The 17381-nt window shown below is 49.9% G+C and overlaps 6 protein-coding genes across 6 annotated transcripts; 2 read left to right on the plus strand and 4 right to left on the minus strand.

Annotated features, from left to right (window-relative positions):
- Positions 1–578: 578 nt before the first annotated feature.
- BDR25DRAFT_397255 (uncharacterized protein) lies at positions 579–4518 on the minus strand (the record flags this gene model as incomplete). The annotated part of the gene is made up of 21 exons (XM_033698493.1): positions 579–717; positions 746–816; positions 870–1131; positions 1176–1599; positions 1661–1873; positions 1902–1932; positions 1967–2035; positions 2080–2132; positions 2181–2261; positions 2356–2618; positions 2682–2740; positions 2796–2930; positions 3026–3160; positions 3215–3353; positions 3408–3437; positions 3478–3544; positions 3608–3827; positions 3874–4125; positions 4158–4240; positions 4285–4438; positions 4480–4518. 21 exons carry the CDS (start codon positions 4516–4518, stop codon positions 579–581), a joined length of 2919 nt encoding a protein of 972 aa, XP_033540133.1.
- A 1297-nt stretch (positions 4519–5815) lies between these two features.
- BDR25DRAFT_329806 (CenpB-DNA-bind-domain-containing protein) lies at positions 5816–7600 on the minus strand (the record flags this gene model as incomplete). Its single annotated transcript, XM_033692479.1, has 4 exons — positions 5816–6103; positions 6134–7016; positions 7067–7088; positions 7144–7600. 4 exons carry the CDS (start codon positions 7598–7600, stop codon positions 5816–5818), a joined length of 1650 nt encoding a protein of 549 aa, XP_033540134.1.
- Positions 7601–8919: 1319 nt separating this feature from the next.
- Positions 8920–11044, minus strand: BDR25DRAFT_307881 (developmentally regulated GTP-binding protein). The gene is made up of 10 exons (XM_033690926.1): positions 10967–11044; positions 10888–10908; positions 10794–10836; positions 10670–10744; positions 10583–10619; positions 10459–10529; positions 10381–10403; positions 9662–10333; positions 9490–9610; positions 8920–9437 (listed from the first exon to the last, which is right to left on the minus strand). The coding sequence occupies exons 1-10, from the start codon at positions 10985–10987 to the stop codon at positions 9418–9420; spliced, it is 1104 nt and encodes a 367-aa protein (XP_033540135.1). The 5' UTR covers positions 10988–11044; the 3' UTR covers positions 8920–9417.
- Positions 11045–11223: 179 nt separating this feature from the next.
- Positions 11224–12705, plus strand: BDR25DRAFT_298327 (cysteine dioxygenase). Its single transcript, XM_033689059.1, has 4 exons — positions 11224–11749; positions 11797–11840; positions 11890–12110; positions 12193–12705. Exons 1-4 carry the CDS (start codon positions 11507–11509, stop codon positions 12321–12323), a joined length of 639 nt encoding a protein of 212 aa, XP_033540136.1. The 5' UTR covers positions 11224–11506; the 3' UTR covers positions 12324–12705.
- A 596-nt stretch (positions 12706–13301) lies between these two features.
- BDR25DRAFT_363013 (uncharacterized protein) lies at positions 13302–15073 on the plus strand (the record flags this gene model as incomplete). Its single annotated transcript, XM_033696668.1, has 11 exons — positions 13302–13397; positions 13472–13525; positions 13564–13602; positions 13656–13797; positions 13844–14169; positions 14227–14284; positions 14354–14525; positions 14552–14647; positions 14703–14846; positions 14888–14987; positions 15029–15073. The coding sequence occupies 11 exons, from the start codon at positions 13302–13304 to the stop codon at positions 15071–15073; spliced, it is 1272 nt and encodes a 423-aa protein (XP_033540137.1).
- Positions 15074–15392: 319 nt separating this feature from the next.
- Positions 15393–17192, minus strand: BDR25DRAFT_298331 (ATP-dependent RNA helicase-like protein dbp8; the record flags this gene model as incomplete). Its single annotated transcript, XM_033689060.1, has 4 exons — positions 16723–17192; positions 16566–16670; positions 16497–16505; positions 15393–16446 (listed from the first exon to the last, which is right to left on the minus strand). The coding sequence occupies exons 1-4, from the start codon at positions 17139–17141 to the stop codon at positions 15393–15395; spliced, it is 1587 nt and encodes a 528-aa protein (XP_033540138.1). The 5' UTR covers positions 17142–17192.
- Between the last annotated feature and the right edge of the window lie 189 nt (positions 17193–17381).

The raw sequence follows: 17381 nt of genomic DNA on the forward strand, positions 1-17381 counted from the left end.
TTGGGTGGACAAAGCTCAAGCTACTTCACCGCCAAAGACCTTCACCGAGATCTTCGCCTCACTCACTCGAAGAGCGAGACAAAACACTTCCCGTATCGCAGTGGCACAGCGATTCGCCTCGGAGCGAATCGAAACGAATTACCGCCTGTTAGAATCACTGGGCTCGTCTCCCCCTATTGTTCGCAGATCTCTCCGGAGCGAACGACAGAACCGATTGTTTCAAATTCTGGAGGGCAAGATTGCAATTGGCTACATCGCAAAGAGAAATGCAATGCCCATTGGCCGCGCAAACATGCATCCGCATATCCCTCAAAGTAAGGGCATATTACAGCGCATACTGCGTCTGCGGCAGGCAGGTACCACACCGCAATGTTGGAACTTGGGCCAATAAGTCTTCACATATTGCTTGATTGCTGGATGGGGGACGTATGGAGGGATCCTGACTGCATCTCGTGTTGAGCACCTGATTGATGGGTGATGCAGATACTGAAGGAGGGGTAGTTGCTGGAGTACTTTGAGGTTCTTGCAAGGCGCTGTACACCGTATGTCGGACCGTGGAGGGGGCCAGTGTCCATGTCCTATTTGCGGAGGATCTGGTTCATTTTGGCGCGTTGACCGTTGCCCTGCTGCAGGAATGCCGTGTTAGGATGGAGCAGAATGAACCACATTTTAAAGCTTCGGATTTGCGGTACGTGGATGTGGTTAGTTGGAATCTGGCTGAATGAACGAGGTTGGATACGAGGACCTGCTGGGCAGTTTCTGAATGTACCTTCCTGTGCGTAACAAGAAGCTCGGGCACTCCGGACGCATGTCATTCTTTGGCATTGTCGATGCTTTTACCTTACTAGATTTGAGAGAGCTTGGGGAACAGAGTGGTCTTTGTTAGTGGAAGCAACATAATAGAAAGTGAGGCCTTCCAGAGGATTCTTTGCCTCCTTCGAATCGTTACGACCGGACGCATGTCTGACTTCGGAGAATGAGGCGTTGAAGGAGCCGGATTCTGGAAAGGTTGCACAAGACATGGGGTAGTATTCTGAATCGTATGGTGTTGGTTGTGTGTCATGAAGATGGATCGAGCCCTTGGTCTTGGATATTGGTGGAGAGCTTGTTCGGAGGAAAGCCGGAGCACCACTGGGTGCGCATCTCTGAAGGAGGGTCTGCCACGATCGTTCGACTTGAGATGCATACTATGGTACTCATCTGCCATTGAGAGATGGGTGACCTTGACAGTTCTCGGCGAGGTAATATGAACTTGAGTAACTTCCTCCAAGTAAATTAGGCCAAACTTCGTCTCCAATGTCGAGATCATGACATCCCCATCCGATCCATCGCCATCTTCCATGCACAACCCCACATTCCGAAACTGCTTGCTCCCCTCCTCGCCTCGTATCAGCGCCTTATGGTTCCAGACTTCAAGGTTTGGTTGCCATGCCCCACACTGCAGATATGGCGACAAGAAACAATGTTTCAGATTTAAAAAACAAGCGTCCGAACGTTCAGATGACCTCATGCAGAGCCTGCGCACTAATCCAAGTCTCTGGCTCATCAAATGAGCAGAAAAGCCATTAAGGTTCATGATTTTGTAGATACGGGACCCCACTTTTCAGGCACGCCATGATTGCCCTAATCATACCAGCCTATCTCGAAAGCCTTGGATAACGGGATGTACCTGCCATGAAAGAAGAAAATATGCGCTTCTGAGGAGAAATACGCCACACGTCATCAATCGCGGAAAGAAACCAGTTTTTCGTTTGGCGTCCGTCTCTCGCCTTTCGAAAGAAACTAAACGTTCGCGTGCCAGGCGAGCGAGAGGCTTGATGCAGGAACCGATAGGTCTCACTCACTCGTTCCAACCCGTTTCCCTCATCTTCAGCTCAACTTCTGCTTAAGGACCTGTGTACCGAACCCCATGATCCCTGACTCTTCCCTCCGCTCGCGTGTCGATCTATGATCTTCTTTAGTTCACGTTTCCTTGCCATGTGCTTTTCCCCATGGAAATGATAATCAGGGGCCGAACCGCTGCCTCAGGTATCCACTAAAGCAACAAGCGAGGTCGCTGCCGAGCCCTCAGAAAATAACCACAGCAACAACACCAGAATGGTGGTAGATTTTTACATGAATGAATATTCTCCCTGGAGCATGCCCATCTCGGGGCTAGAAAGTACGACAAAGAATCGCACGACTCAGTTCGCATGGAAAGCCGGGCAAACGGCAGCCCCGGAGATGTATTTCCTGTTTTAGAAGATCTCCAGGGTGGGCTTCTGCGTGTGTGTGTGTGTGTGTGTATGTGTGTGTGTGTGTGGGATGGAATGGGGGCCCCCCATAGGCGTAACACGTGTCATCCTCCACGCTCACCTCCACGCCCACCTCCACGCTCAAACGCATGAAACGCCACTTCCGCTGCGGGGAACTGGGTGTGGTGGTGGGTTTCCAATGCTCTTTTGGTCGTTTCTGCGAAATGAAGGCTGATGGAGCTGATGAGAAACACCGCATCGCATGAATATCGAATTATACTTTGGGGCATGAAGGCAATATTGCAATGAAACGGTTTCATTGCCATGAAATGGGAGAGCCTCCTAACCCGGTAATGCGAGATGAAAATAGTTGCGACTTGCCTCCTGAATTACGAATATGTCGAATGAGCGGAGGTGAAGTGTGTACCGATAGAGGAATTGCAGCACAGCTGAGACTCTCTGAGCATCAAAGCATCAATACTGACTACCCGTACGAGCCCAGGATGCTGGAATTCAATGTTCCTTGAATGGAGGATGCAGTGCTCATGCTCATATGCTTACTGCAGCTTCGCCCGTTCGGCCCGTTTGCGCTCTGCAAGGGCCCGTTGGAAGTGCAGCAAATTGGACAAGCAATGGGCGTTTAGAGGCCTGATACTGACCGGGGTGGCAGAGAGCAGATGGATTCCGTATGCCCTCCTACGGCGTGGTGTGGCGAAGCAGTATAACACTATAGCAATATAGCAAGCTTCTCTCACCGTTCGCCCCTGAATTAGAGGCAATAACTAACGCACTGATGTGCTGAAAGTGCTCCGAGCTAAGTGACGAGGCACAGTCATAGTATTTGAGTTTGAAGAGAGAAAAAAAATAAAGTCAAAACATAGCTGTTCCGTCATTGGTGGTTCTTTTGCGCGGAGCATAAGCCGGCACTTTCAACTGTCCCTGAATTTGCAAAAAGACAAGCTACTCTCAGGCTTTCAAACCACAGAAGAGATAAAACTCGTATGTTGATATACTTTTGGAAAAAGGATTACCAAGTCTAGTGGCAGGCTAGTTGCACCCAACACTTTCTCCCGCTCCCTAAAGATTCGCGCAATATAACACCAGCCCCAAACAAGCTGGCTCGGCATTCCCTTTTGGTGGCACAAACACATCATCCACGGTGGTCAGTTCCACAGCATGAAAGTCACATCACATGACTTCAGCCTTATCTCATCGTCCATCCTCTACACTAGTCTCGCACGACAAAGCATGCCATCTGGCATTCGCTGCACTCCGAACGTGCACAGATTCCACAGAGAGCCCAGTACATGCTACCCTCACACAAGCACAGAAGTAATCATTTTTAAATAGCCCCTGATGCTGTGCACGCGCACGCAAATAGTCTACGTTAGCAACTGCAACGCTCGAAGCTTGAAACGACGTTTCGCTAGAAACCACATCAGCATCGTCAGTTGCATCGTCATCAACCACCATTAGAGGCACGAAATATGGAATATGCCGTCCGTTGCGTTTCCACACTTCCAAGACTGTTGGACTAGTTACCCCCGCATGATCGTAGTGATCGCTCATCAACGACCCTTCGCTGCAACCTAGCTACATCAACAGGTGGACAGGCTAGTTTCGCGTCTTGTTCTGTAACTTGCTCCAGCTGGCCATGATAGCCTAGCCACACCCATCCTCCTATCAATCTCGGCACAAAAGCAAACGAAGCCAATGCCAAAAAAAAAACCAACGCTCTAATCCCGAAAGCATGAGCCCACATGAAACAATGAAACATTGCGCCAGTCACCTCGCTTTTCTGAAGACCGTGCTCATTCTGCTTTGCGCCTGCACTGACCTGATTTGACGGGCCAGAGTACCCGCAATGCTCGCTCTCGATATATCCCCGGAGCTAGACGCGAAGTAGTTAGACGCTTTGCACACAAGCCAGTGTCCAGACGAGTTGGGAAAAGTACCGGTGTGAGACGGGTGAGTTGCAGAATCGTGACCTTCCTGGAGGGCAGAGCCTGGGAACTGGGGACAAGGCAAGTCAAGGCAAGATTAAGAGGACCGTCTCTCTGTGATCTGTGAGCTGGCATCACGCAAACTTGTCTCCTGGTTAGACTGGCTTTTGGTAGCATGGCCCTGGACGGCAACTTCCAGGGTGACTTTCTTGCCAGTGCCAGTGCAGTATCCGTATTACCAGGAAGCTGGAAGCTGGCTGTCTGAGAGCGGTGCGAACGGGCGTTACCCTCCCTTCCGCGACCTCCGCAACGGCGAGACGCGGAAACCAGACGAATATCATCCAAGGCCGTTAATCAGGGCGAATTCCCAGAAACACTTCTGTCGCATATCAAATTGATTGCAATTGCATTTTTTGCTGCATGCATGAGTTCTAGGTATCCCTCGCAGCGAGTGATTGATGTCTGCGTGCATTAGCTACATGTGCCTCTGCTCCTGCCACAACTACCAAACTCTCTCACAGACACACATTTGCATAGAGTGAAGAAAGGGAGATACTGCATGTAGATGCAACCGACGGAATATGAGGCTTTGATTCACGGAAGAAATTAACATCCTCTCGATGTTCTATCTAGCTCCAGCAGGAGGGTTCAAAGATCAAATCCACCCGGTCATGTTCCGTGCTATGCGATAACAAGCTGGAGGGCAGCTGTGAAGGGGGTTGAACACTGTCCCAGTAGTAGATCTCCCTTTTACCCAGAGCCCCTCTTTGTCTCGCCTCTAGTGCACTGAGCGTTGATGAAGCACGCCCGACACTATCCCAGGCCGCATCGCTTGCCAATCCCACCGCTGCGCCATTCCCCTTTGCACAAGACTGTATCAAAGACACGCGAGACGAGACAAGACATAAATAAAAGTGAAAAAACGGGACAATACGGCCACAAAAACAAAAGTTGCTCATCAAACCAGGCTCCGGGCTCTTCGGAGCTCGGGAAGGGTGGTTATATCAGACTCAATTAAGAATCTAGTCTGAGGGGGTGAAACGATTGCGTGAATTGAAACCGAACCCGATCATAAGCGTCCTGAGACATAACGTATGATAGTGGCAAACTCAGCAGTGGCGCCAGTTCTGAAGATTGGAAGAAAGAAGTACAGCAATACTTGCCCGCGCGAGCGGTTACAGTCTTTTTGGAGTGATGAGAATCAAGATTCACATGCTCGGAGGGTATAAAGGCAGCCGTCAGCGAAGGGAAAAAAGGGGGAAAATAGTAAGACAGACAGAAATAAGAAAGGAAATTCTCAACCGGGCGTACGGAAATGATGATCATGCTAATGATGCTAATGCTCGAGTGCTCGAAAGTCCGATGAGGTGTCCAAAATCCCGCAGCTCCAATATCGCCTATATCCTGTTCCAAAACATATCCTATGCCGAATGTACTTAAATTCTTCCATCTGCCATGCCTCTTTGGACCAAATCCTACACTTCCCAGTCTAATTCCGGTAATGGGTACCAGGAGACGCGTGCTCGCGAAGGAAAATGTGCGTCCATTGTCTTGAACGTTCAGGAGCCTGGAGTCGTCAATCCTAGGCCTCTTCAAAGGAACCCCCTTCCACTCCCAAACAAGGTGACAACTGGCCGTTCAGGATGAAGAGTTCATCGTATCGAGAGAGTTCTCAACCTTGTGGACCATCCCAAAATCCGGCTCTGACACACGGCGCATTCCTGACGGCAAGCTTGGAGAGCTCCGGTTGAGTTTGAGCTTCTCCATGAGCTTGCCAATCATAACATACTCTTGAGGTTCAACAAATCCGCTCGGTTGTTGCTGGAAGAAACTCATAACGAGCTCCAATGCACGACGCGCTTCTTCCTGAGACGGAGTAATGGGCGATGTAGTATCCATTCCTATTGAAGTTGATTGCGATAGAGACTGCTGCATCGGAATGCTAACCGGAGGGACCGCAGGAACAGGAGGCGGCTGCATCGTGGCAGAAACCTGGGTTGGCGATGCTTGCATCGCTTCTTCAACGGCGGCCAGGGATGGTCGCACATCACCCATGGGAGACTCAAGCGCCGTGCTGTGAATATACTTCGGTGTTAGGGCGTCGGACGAGGGTGGTGGCGACATGTACTGCTCCACGCCGACAAGCATCGGGAACGTTTGGCTTCGCGGTCGCTGAAAATTGCTGCTTCCAGGCTGTCCTCTGGCTTGCTGATGTCCAATAAAGGGGCTCGTTCCGCACGCTGAGTCGGGAGTGAAGAAGGGCGATGTGGGACTAGTAGCCCCTGCAGAGAAAGACGACGGAGCGGTGTCCGTAAACACGCTCGAAAGTGATGTGTTACTCTGAGAATGAAACGGCCGATGATGATTTGAAAAGTCATAATTGTCAGGGCTTTCTGTCTTGAGGGAGAGATTCTCCTCGCTCTTCTTCAGGGTGATGGGCGAGGGGGACGCTACCCCGCTCGGCGATGTCGGTGAGATGCCTCCAGGAGTGTGTGCGTTTGACGGCGGGTTCGAAGTACCTTCAGATTCCTCTGCTATTGAACTCTTCCTGGATTTCGCACCCATGAGATTATTCTTTTGCTTAAATTTCTCGAGCCAGCTGGCGCTGTTCGCCTTCAGATGGCTCTCTGAGTTGCCCACTGTAGTCGCGAAGAATTTGGCCTTCTCTCGTATCATGGCATCATTTAAAGGCAGGCCTTGTCTCTGATGGTTTCGCGCCCAGTTCGAAAGTGCCCTCTCAATGTCAGGAAACTTGCCTTTGGACCTTTTGATGGGTGAACGGCTTCCGTCGTCCTGATACAGATACTTCTCTTTCTGGCGCAAGACCTTCGAAACGGTACTAGACAAAATCAACAGACGGACATTTAAGATTGGATTGCATCGCAGTACCTTCTCTCCACACCGAACATTGCTGGAGGAGTGTTAATGAGCTGCTGATATTGGCTCAGAGAAGCGATAGAGCTTACCTCCGATCTCAGTCTGCTTTACTGTTGGATGCTCTTCATGGTAGAGACACATTCGCCTGCGATCCGAATCCGTCAGGGTCTTCCGTGGGGTGGATGAAGTGTGCGATCGGGTAGATGTCGCTGATACTGGGGTTGCGGATGCCGGCGTGATGGGCACCGGTGCTGAAGGGAATATGGGAGGAACATAGGTCGACTGGCTGGTCAACATGCTCGGCCATTGGGGCATAATCAAGGGTTGGAGTTGCGGATGAGTAGTCCTAGGTGGGTGCATGCCGGTGGTATAAAGCGGTTCCATGGGCAGCGGGGCATAGTTGTTGAAGCCATTGTAGTCTTGCACGGGCGACTGGTGGTGGGGATGGCTGTATGTGTTAGTCTCGGCCCAGTTCGAGTTGCTGTCGTCATAGGCCTGGTCCTGGTGGTGGTGATGCTGCTCGTGGTCCATTTGCAGCTGGCTCATGGCGAGCTGCGGTGGCTACGGGTGGGTGATTGGAACCTTGATACAAACTATCCGTGCTATTGTGGGAGCGTCCGTGTTAGATCTTCAGTGATGCGGGTCGCAAGGCGGGCATTTGCGTCTTCCGGCGTGTTCCTGGGCGTGAGTGACCTCGCTGTCCGCCGCGCGCATGCATGCATGAGATGGGCGACGGTTCCTGAAGCGACAGCGGTGGTTCCGCGACGGCCTTTTGTCAGCAGTAGGCGGCGCAGCGGGGACTAAAAGAGGCAGAAAACGAAACGAGAATGCGGCTTGGGTGCGGCGATGATGGCTGAACTGGAGAATCTGGAGACTGCAGGGCAAGCGTTGCAAGTTTCGGTCTGCAGACTGCGAGTGTACTTGAGGATGGCCTGGAGGGCAGTGGTAGGCTAGCGGATGCTTCTGCGGGACCGGTTGTGCAGAGACGGGAGCCTCTGCGGGACGGGTCCCCTGTAGGAATGGGTTGTTTCGAGCCCAAGGATGGCCTGGGATGTCGGGGGGTGCATGCGGCGGGCCTGGCGTGTGCATGCGCTGCCCTGGCCGAGGGCGCCCCCGTCGCTTGGGGGTCGACAGCGTTAGTAGCGCCAGGACGTGGGCCAGAAAGGCGGCCGCAGTCCTCCAAGTCCCCCCTTGCACACCTACGCACGCCTGCATCTGTGCATCTGCCCGGCGGCAAATGGGAACTCTAGGCGATTTCGCGCGGCCACCGTCCCTTCGAGCTTTGCGGCCTTTGCGGGCCATAGGGAGGATAATCCATCTGACCCATCATGGCAGCGCAGCGCACTGCTCGACGGCCGGCTAATCTAACGCTGCCAAAAGCGGATGCGGCCAGAGTGGCTGCTCCATATTGGCACAAGACAGAGGACTCGTGCGCCTGTGTGCAGTGTTGCTGGCCGTTGCCGTGCTCTGGTGGCGTGCAACCCCAATTCACCACGGCTCTTCCCAGCCGGCCTGGCGATGACCGCAGGCGCTGCATAAAGGAGAACGACTGTCCGAGTATCGTCGCTGCCCAGAAAGTGTCGAAGGGCTGAAACGTATACGGAAAAGATGCAATGGCGCCCTGGCAAATCGAGCCACCAGAGACATTTTAGGTTTGACCGAAGAGCCACTCAGGCCCGAGAGAGCTGGCCGGCTGCCATGTCCAGCGAGCGATAATTAGCGCTCCGATGACAGCCAGTGCTCTGAGTCGGGGCCTTGCTCATCGCTCGACCGCACCCCTGTTGTTTTTCTCCGACTCGACAACTGTTGTGATCAATGGACCAATGAAACAACCCAATATCAGGAGCGAGGGCTTGAAAGCGATCGTCGTATTCCCTGAGGTTCCGAAATAACAATATGGAAAAACAATGTTGCTGAGACCGTTCCAATAGCCACCACCGACTCACGTTCAACGACGAGGCTCTCGCTGAGATGTGCCTCTTCGGGACGCGGTGGACCACCTATGAATGATCTGCCTGTCTGTTTCGAAGAGCACTAGTTCGAAGCGGTCGTCGAAATGGCCTGGCGAATGATTGATCCGATCCGCTGTGTAAGCTGCTCTGGCCGAAAATAAACGTGCTGATGTCGTTGCAATACTATTGGTACCGCGCCACGGCCAATCCAACATTCCATGCCGACCATTGAGCTCCGCCTTGCTCGCCTTGACGTCCCATGACACCATCTAGCTCTGATACGAGAATGAGACACTCAAAAGCCATCCTTTTATAGCCCCCTTATTGCACCATTCAGATCCCGTTGCGGGGGGAGTAAGACGTACATACACAATGACTCGCCGAAGACGCTGTTCCGTCTTCACGACAGTGTTACCGCTTGATGATAGTGACTGGATATGATGTAAGCGACCGAGATACACTATCTCGGGAAATCAGACTTACTGATGTCTTCATCGGCAAGCTCATGAGCCAGTCCCACCCGCTGTGGCTGATGTTTTACAGACTTGCCATACACGATGGCTTGCTTGAATTGCTCAACAATCGTCTTGTGGATCGAATTGCACTGCCGTGCCGTTAGCGGCCAATATATCACTCTACCCGACGAGCGACCTACGAAATCTTCCACCGTACAAGCCGTCGACCTCAGCACGACCGGGGCGGAGTAATCCGGCGTCTTTCCCTTGGGCTTCGTGTAGACTCGAACCAGATTCAGCTTTTCCCACATCTGTTCGAGCAATTCATCAACATTCCAGCCATGCTCTGAGCTGATAGGGCAAGCATTCGGAATTCGATATAACAGGTCCAGCTCCTCGATCGATATAGCATCAATCTTGTTCAGCGCGTAAATCACCGGAATGTAGCTTCGACTCTTCGCCTCCAATACATCGATCAGGTCGTCAATCGTCGCGTCGCAACGAATCGCGATATCCGCAGATGCGATTCGATACTCATTCATCACGGCCTTTATTTCATCATGATCAATGTGTGTTAGAGGGACCGTCGAGGTGATGGCGAGCCCCCCTTTGTCCTTCTTCTTGAACACGATGTTCGGGGGACTCTTGTTGATTCGAATTCCAAAACCTTCCAGTTCTTGTTCAATGACACGCTTATCTGTCAGAGGCTTGTTCACGTCCAGAACAATAAAGATCAAATGGCACGTCTTTGCTACCGCGATAACCTGCCGACCACGACCTTTACCATCTTTCGCGCCTTGAATAATACCGGGAAGATCAAGGATCTGGATGTTTGCACCATTATACTGGACTTGGCCAGGGACAGTAGTGAGCTACAGGAGGGTTAGAAAGGCCATGAGAGAGAGTTTCGGTCAAGTACCGTTGTAAATTCGTATGCGGCGGCTGTATACACGTCAGTTTCGCGAAGAAATGGCAGAGAATCAAGCTAGACGCAGACCTTCGGAGTGTTGACCGGTCAGTCGACTCATGAGTGTACTCTTCCCCACTGAAGGAAAGCCAATGAAGCCCCTAAATTCAATTTAGTAAATGAATAAAGGTGTGCGAACTCATGCTGAGCATACACACTGGCAACACCAGTTCTTGCCACATCAAATCCAACTATCGCTATGTAAGCCAGCTATCTGAGTCGTTAGCAAGTCGTGTTTTACCTCCCCCTCCTCCACCACTAGACGTAGGTGTAAGGAGCTCCCGCTTCAGCTTCGCAAGCTTTGCCTTCAGTTGTCCTGTTTTTATGAGCACTAATGTACCCGATCTCGATTGCCACTCACGTACCCAAATGAAATGACGTAGCCTTGTTCTTTTGTGTCCGGGCCATCTAGAGCAGTATATCAGCCATGGGAAGGCTCGTTGAGCCGTATTGGCGTACTTCGGATTCAATTTCCTTGATCTGTTAAGAAGGGTATTAGCACGATTCAAGCGATTCGTCTTAGGGTATCATGACTCACCTTATCCACCGTGGTCGCCATTTTGCTGTTTAGAGTCTAGGCTAATGGTTCGATAGTAACGTATGGGCAACGTTTGCGATTGAACAAAATTTGAGGTTGAGCCTTGCTGCAGGATGACGGAGGGGCGACACGTGGGGCTCGGAGAATGATTTGACCGCTCCGACTTCGCCGACAAACAGATTCCGATGGAAGCCGAGCGTTCAATTCACTCGTTTCAAGCGGCGAATGTTTGATCTAACGACATACGTGGCTGCCTGATAACGCAGCTGACTGATTAGCACATCACAGGATCCTCGTGAAGCATGCTCTTACATAAGTGGAAATGCTATCCCGTTAGCATTGTAGGGGCTCTCAGCATCGTTTCCAGTCTGCTCTACTTCACAATATCCTTTGTCCGTTGCAGCGAGCTCAACAAAACAAAGTATTCTTTCATGATACACGCAACCTCTCACTGCTCTCGTATGCCAGTCCTTCGTGTCTGCACCGGCATTCCTCCACTGCATCTTTAGAGTGACAGTCTACTGCTACGTTGACTTCACTATGCCTGGAATTAGGCAAGATGTCGAAGTGAATGACAAATTTCAGGTCCTGGTAGATTCGCTCAATGAAATACTCGGGCCTAGCTCCGGCATAAACTCCGAAGATGTTGACGAGACCGAACTTCAAGAGTTAATGAATAGCTACGTCTCTAACGAGTCGGAGTGGGGAAAGTTTGCCTTTAAAGACGGTTCTAGATCCTACACGCGCAATCTAGTGGACAAGGGGAATGGAAAGTGCAACTTAGTATGAAAATTTGGTAGCTTTTATATACCTCCGCTGACACACAGCAGTTGATTCTTGTTTGGACACCGGGGAAAGGGAGCCCTATCCATGAGTAAGACCTTTTTTCGCCACTTACGGGAATATTCGCTGACTTCACTTAGCCACAACAACGCTCATTGTATCATGAAAGTCTTGAAGGGTCGATTAAAGGAAACACAATATTCATGGCCAACCGTCCATCTCAACAATTCTGAAGACTCTGCACTCAAAGTTAATAATGAAACAATCTACCACGAGAATGAAGTCACATACATGTCCGACAAACTGGGTCTACACAAAGTCTCGAATCCAGACTCCTCTGGGTATGCTGTTTCACTTCATCGTAAGTATTGCCTTGCCTCTCTGCCTTGCCATCCTCTCCCTTTCCTGACCTCTCTCCCTGAGCCTAGGTTGATTGTAGATAGTCTATACGCCCCCAAATGTCGCAGTGTACGGATGCCACGTCTTCGACGAAAAAACCGGAACTCCATCGCACCGGAAACAATGCGGGTTTTTCTCCGAGTATGGGGTCTTGAACCCAGCGCGTCCGATGTAGGGTTAGCCATCCATCCTCCTGGACTTTAAATCTCCTCGGTGTTTTGGTGCCGGCGCATTTGCAACCGGCGGGCATCTATTCTTCGGCATTCTAGATTTTCCTTGTCCTTTCAAAGGTGCCATTGGGTAACGTACGCATGAATGTTCATGGCGTTTGAGTGTCTTCGAAACCTGGGTCACAGAGACGTAGATTGCACGGGTTTAGGTAAAGTCATATTTTGTCAAGTGAATCGAACGTCCGAGAGAACTCTGCTTTCAATATTTGTAAAGGGACGAGGCCGGATGTCAGTTTTGGTTTTGATGCTATTAGGTAGCTGCCCGAATATAAACAGGGTCCACCATCGACTCCTGTGAGTTTTGCAATGAAAAGTTGGTCCCACTAGTTAGTCTATTCCAGTAATTAGGCAAAATCTCTACTTGCAAGTCTACTAATTACAGCCCATGAAGTGACTGCAATCGTACAGGCGTACGAATTGAAATGCCTAAAGTAATCGAAGGCCTGCGAAGCTTAGTGTAGTTTTACCTGTGGGGCTAACAGGTCCATAGTTCTAGGTGTAATTCGCCTGATGGCATTTTCGTGAACCAATAGCTATTAGAGACTCTAGTTTTACCGGGCAAAGCTACTTGGATCTCCAGAATGTAGACAAATAGAACAATAAAACTAATAGAAAGAGCGGTTCCATTGTAGTCTGCTATTCACCTCATAGTCTTATCTGTTAAGGTTGTTGCATTGAGTAACCAAGGTTTCAGCGTGAGAAAGGCGAATGTTTGGCAAAACAGACCCTTTTGCTGAATGATTGATTTAGGGGTAGAATACTTAATTTAGAAGACTGCAAACAATTGGCAAAGGAATGTCTTAGCTATAGAGTATGAAGTTGCGGAGCTAACGTTTTCTCTCATGTTCTAAAGCAAGTTATAGAGTATCTAATAACAAATTTCAAACCCTCAATAAAAGCTCCTGCGTCAGCTTATAAGAAGTATGATAATCTTAAAGGACCCTTGCCGTTTAATCGTGCATGTTAGCAATCGCTTGTCTTCTAAGACGCTTTGGGTTTCCCTAAACTCACCACTTGTTGTGAGTGTTTTTCCCTTCTATGACTATGCAGGAAGCCCACTAAGAAGTTGCCTTACACACGCTGGATTCACTAGAGAACTGCATGGTACTTCGCTAGAGTAAAATTGCATGCAGCGAAGCCTGTGGTAGTAGGAATGTATGTAGTAATTCATCAACTTGACAGTAGCAAGTAGACGGCACAGGTGCCAAATACTGCATCCATGTGGTCTATGTTAAAAGCATCTCCTAAGTTTGTATATATATTAATTTAAACCTAAGTACCCTTCCGGGTTTATCCAAATATGCGCATGCCATTTCCCATACACACCAAGGAAGCATCATGGCTCATCTAGGTACACATTCCAAGGCTCACAACAATTGACAGCTCAATATATGCTACGAAATCTGGGGCACAATATCAGTCCCGCTCTGCCCAACTAGTCACTCTCGACGTCGCGGCCTTGTAGAGATATGCACGCCCTTTCCCTCTTACCTTACCAAATCTCGTTCTAAACACACTATCATTCACGGGCCTGATCCTCCACATATCCGCTCATCATTCATCCACCCAAAAAGCAACACCGCCTATGCGAAATCGCCTTCCTTATTTGGCCGTGCTCGCGGTGAGGACGAATATCGCACGTTGAAACATGGCTCCCCTAAGGACCGCGTGCCAAGTACCAATCCCAGTGCCGTCTCCAGTCCCAGGATGCCAATGTTAAACACTACTTCAAGCGACATGACCACCCAAGACGGCAACAAAAAGAGCATAAGCTACATCAAGAAGCTTGGCGTAGACCCAGACTTACGCTACAGAGGGCAGCAGTACATCGAGGAGAACTGAAGGCAGGATTTGTGCAACTCTGCTGATTCGAGAAGTTCTGGGGGGTGTTTTTTGGGCGATATTTGTGTTATATAAAGAGGGAATTGAACATGGCAAATCTTGAGTTTAGGAAGATTGTGGTGTGTCTAGTGAGTTGGCTTCTTTGTTTTCCTTTGCTGCGTTCGCCTTTGCGTTCAAATTGAAGGGATGCGAGTACGAGCTAACGAAATGGCTAGGAAATCAACATTACTACTACGATTGGTGGTGAAGATGCTCTCCCAGCGTGGAGAGTTCGTTGGCCCTGATGCCGGATGGAGCCCCGGTTTGTGAGTGCTCGCAACGTCTCCGCTAGAGCGCAATTTGGTATGGCGCCGCCACGGACGGGTTACCTTGATGGCAGAAATGAGTTGAAGGAGTTGCAGAGAAAAGGGGTGACTGGGAAACATTTGTAAGCATTTTTTTTCTAGAGAATTTGAACCAAGAAGGGGAGGAGATGCGAACAGTTCCAACAGCACGATTCCCAAAGACAAAAACAAGTTCTATACGAACAGTGGTGGTGATAAGACTGACGAGATATTCGGAAAGAAACTTCTAGACACTCCTCGTTCCACCCCTGCTGACTCCTGTGCAATATCCTCCAGTTTCCGGTCTAATTTCATTCGATACCACTAATGCCACTGCAGGACAGCCACCTTGTTACCAAAACAACCCTACTAAAAGAAGACAAGGAGGCCTGGGGTTTCATCAACGAGGCCGACACTAGCTTCAGTTTCCCCCAGATGATGAGGGTGAGTACTATTATGAGTATGTGAGGGACAAGGGTGATCAGAATGACGAATATGAGTATAAGGTGGGAGATTCTAAGCATGTGTAGAAGAGCTAGTTTAACTAGAGCTAGTAGGGCTTCAATGTGGGTGGTATATGATTGACGATTTAGTTCGATTTAGGCTGAGCGAGCCTAGGAAAGGCGAGGTTCTTTGTCACCTCCACGAAAACATTGGGAATGAGTGGTGGAAATGGATACAAAGGGAACGTTGGGGATACTTGGCTAGTATTTTGTACTTCTGCAGGCCGCTGCTAACTGTCTCGGCAATATACCAATGGATACCTTCCTTCTTCACAAGCAAACAGCACCTTATCTGTAGCTTCAACAAGAACTGCAATTCAAAATTATCCATCTCATGACATTCGACTTACTTCTTAAGCTTCTCCATCCCCATCTTCCTCTTCCCATACACGTCCTTTCCCTCTTCAATCTGCAATTGCGCCTCCCTCTTCTTCTCGCCTACAGGCTTCAACGCATCTCTTGCTACCCTCGTTTCTAAATTAACGCCCTCTTCCGCGTATTGATCCATCTTCTTTCCTACTCTTTCTTCAATGGCCAATATCAGCTCTACGTCCCTTTGCCCAATGAACGTCACACTCTGACCCGCTCTCCCGGCTCTTGCCGTTCGTCCAACTCGGTGAATATAGTCATCTGGATCCCGTGGTACATCGTAGTTAATAATGAGGGCGACTTCAGGGATATCGAGACCACGGGCTGCGACGTCGGTAGCGACGAGGATCCTGGCGGCTTGTGCACGGAATCGGGCAAGATTGGCGACACGTTGTGACTGGGGGAGGCGGGAGTGTAGAGCAGTGACGCGGTGCAAAAGTAGACGGAGCGTATATTCTAGGAGATTCGCTGTGTCGGTGCGGTTGCAGAAGATTATTACGGATTTGCTAATATTCTCTGGGGTGCCTAGAAGAACGTGGAGATAGTGTTCTTTGTGTGTTACTGGGATTTGCAGATACTTCTGTTGTAGTTTTGGTGGGATGGCTAAAGTCTCCGTATCTACTTCGCAAATGAAGATGGGTGGGCGACCAGGACGCGGCTGCTCTTTCAAAGCAAGCACTTCCGACGTGACTGTTGCCGTGAACAATAATGTTTGTCGTTCAGTAGCGGAAGGTAGAACCGAGAGGCAGGTTTCCAAATCTGGCAGCATACTTCCTCGTCCGGGTGCGAGAAGTCGGTCTGCTTCATCAAACACCACAAACCTGACCCTACGCAATCCGCAGATGGTGTCTTCACCGGAAGCCTTGATGTGCTCAGCAAGACGGCCAGGGGTTGCAATTACAATATGCGGCCGTGATGCAAGATTAATAGCTTGTTCTCGCTGGTCGCCCCCTCCAGTTATTAGGACCGGTTTGAGGGACTGTGGTGCTGATATGGCCTTGATTTGCTCGAAAATTTGGATCGCAAGTTCTCTATAGAAAGTGAGCAGAAGGCAATATCACTCACTACGCATGACCATTACCTCGTCGGTCTAGGGTCGGGAAGAGTTAGCAATCTTCGTATCTAAAGTTATGATTGAGGAGCTACTTACGTGATAACAACAGCAAATATCCCCACAGGATCTTCAGCCCACTTTTGAAGGATAGGAGCTGCAAAGGCTACTGTTTTACCAGTACCTGTTCGCGATCCACCAATGCTAGGGATTTCAATCAGCACAAGCAGGTATTTCAGGGAGAGAACAATCATACCAGTCCCTCCCTTTCAAGATCTCCGGGATACACGCCTTCTGAATCCCTGTCGGCCGTTTAATCTCCATGGCAGAAAGCGATGCAACTAGCCAAGGAGCGACATTGATCGACGCAAAAGATATCTTCTCTTTTCCACTCAACGCTGTTGATTCAGGATCCAATTGACCGGTTTGGCCTGGTACTAGTCCGGCCTTCTTTGTCTTGATTCTCGAAAGAATTGGGACTTGGTTATTCGAAGTTACATCTAATCCAGAAACTTCTTTAGGAGAAGGAGAGAGCTTTCTTCGCTTTCTGCTTCCATTCTGGTATTCTGAAATGTCTTCATTGGAGGATGAGAAACCTGGGTCCGAATACGAGGGAGGCTTCACTGGGACGGATTCGATGACCTTATTCTTCAAGCGCCTCTCCATGGTGCCCATTGTTGGCAGGTATAGCTTGAACGCGAGTTGATCTGTGATCAGCGTGGGTGGAGGTGGAAGCTGGAGATTTTCGTGCAAGGATCGCAGGCATGGAGAATTTCGACGCAACGCGTATCGATAAGCGCACAGGCCACATTGTTTCTTCAGCTTTTTGAAACTCTGGAGATCGGTTCCCTTGACTTGCGAAAGCTGGCTCAAGCACCAGTGCTTCCCGAAGTCCATGAAGAAAGTTTGCTCCTA

Source organism: Lindgomyces ingoldianus (genome assembly GCF_010093535.1).
Source record: "Lindgomyces ingoldianus strain ATCC 200398 unplaced genomic scaffold BDR25scaffold_61, whole genome shotgun sequence".
Classification (NCBI taxonomy): Eukaryota; Fungi; Ascomycota; class Dothideomycetes; order Pleosporales; family Lindgomycetaceae; genus Lindgomyces; species Lindgomyces ingoldianus.

Coding starts and splice junctions, on each gene's coding strand:
- BDR25DRAFT_307881 (XM_033690926.1), bottom strand. CDS start 10,987: ATGGCGACCACGGTGGATAAG. Junction 10,745..10,793: donor GGCTACGTCATTTCATTTGG/GTACGTGAGTGG, acceptor TCATAAAAACAG/GACAACTGAAGGCAAAGCTT. Junction 10,404..10,458: donor GACCGGTCAACACTCCGAAG/GTCTGCGTCTAG, acceptor ACGTGTATACAG/CCGCCGCATACGAATTTACA.
- BDR25DRAFT_298327 (XM_033689059.1), top strand. CDS start 11,507: ATGCCTGGAATTAGGCAAGATGTCGAAGTGAATGACAAATTTCAGGTC. Junction 11,750..11,796: donor GGAATGGAAAGTGCAACTTA/GTATGAAAATTT, acceptor GACACACAGCAG/TTGATTCTTGTTTGGACACC. Junction 11,841..11,889: donor AAAGGGAGCCCTATCCATGA/GTAAGACCTTTT, acceptor GACTTCACTTAG/CCACAACAACGCTCATTGTA.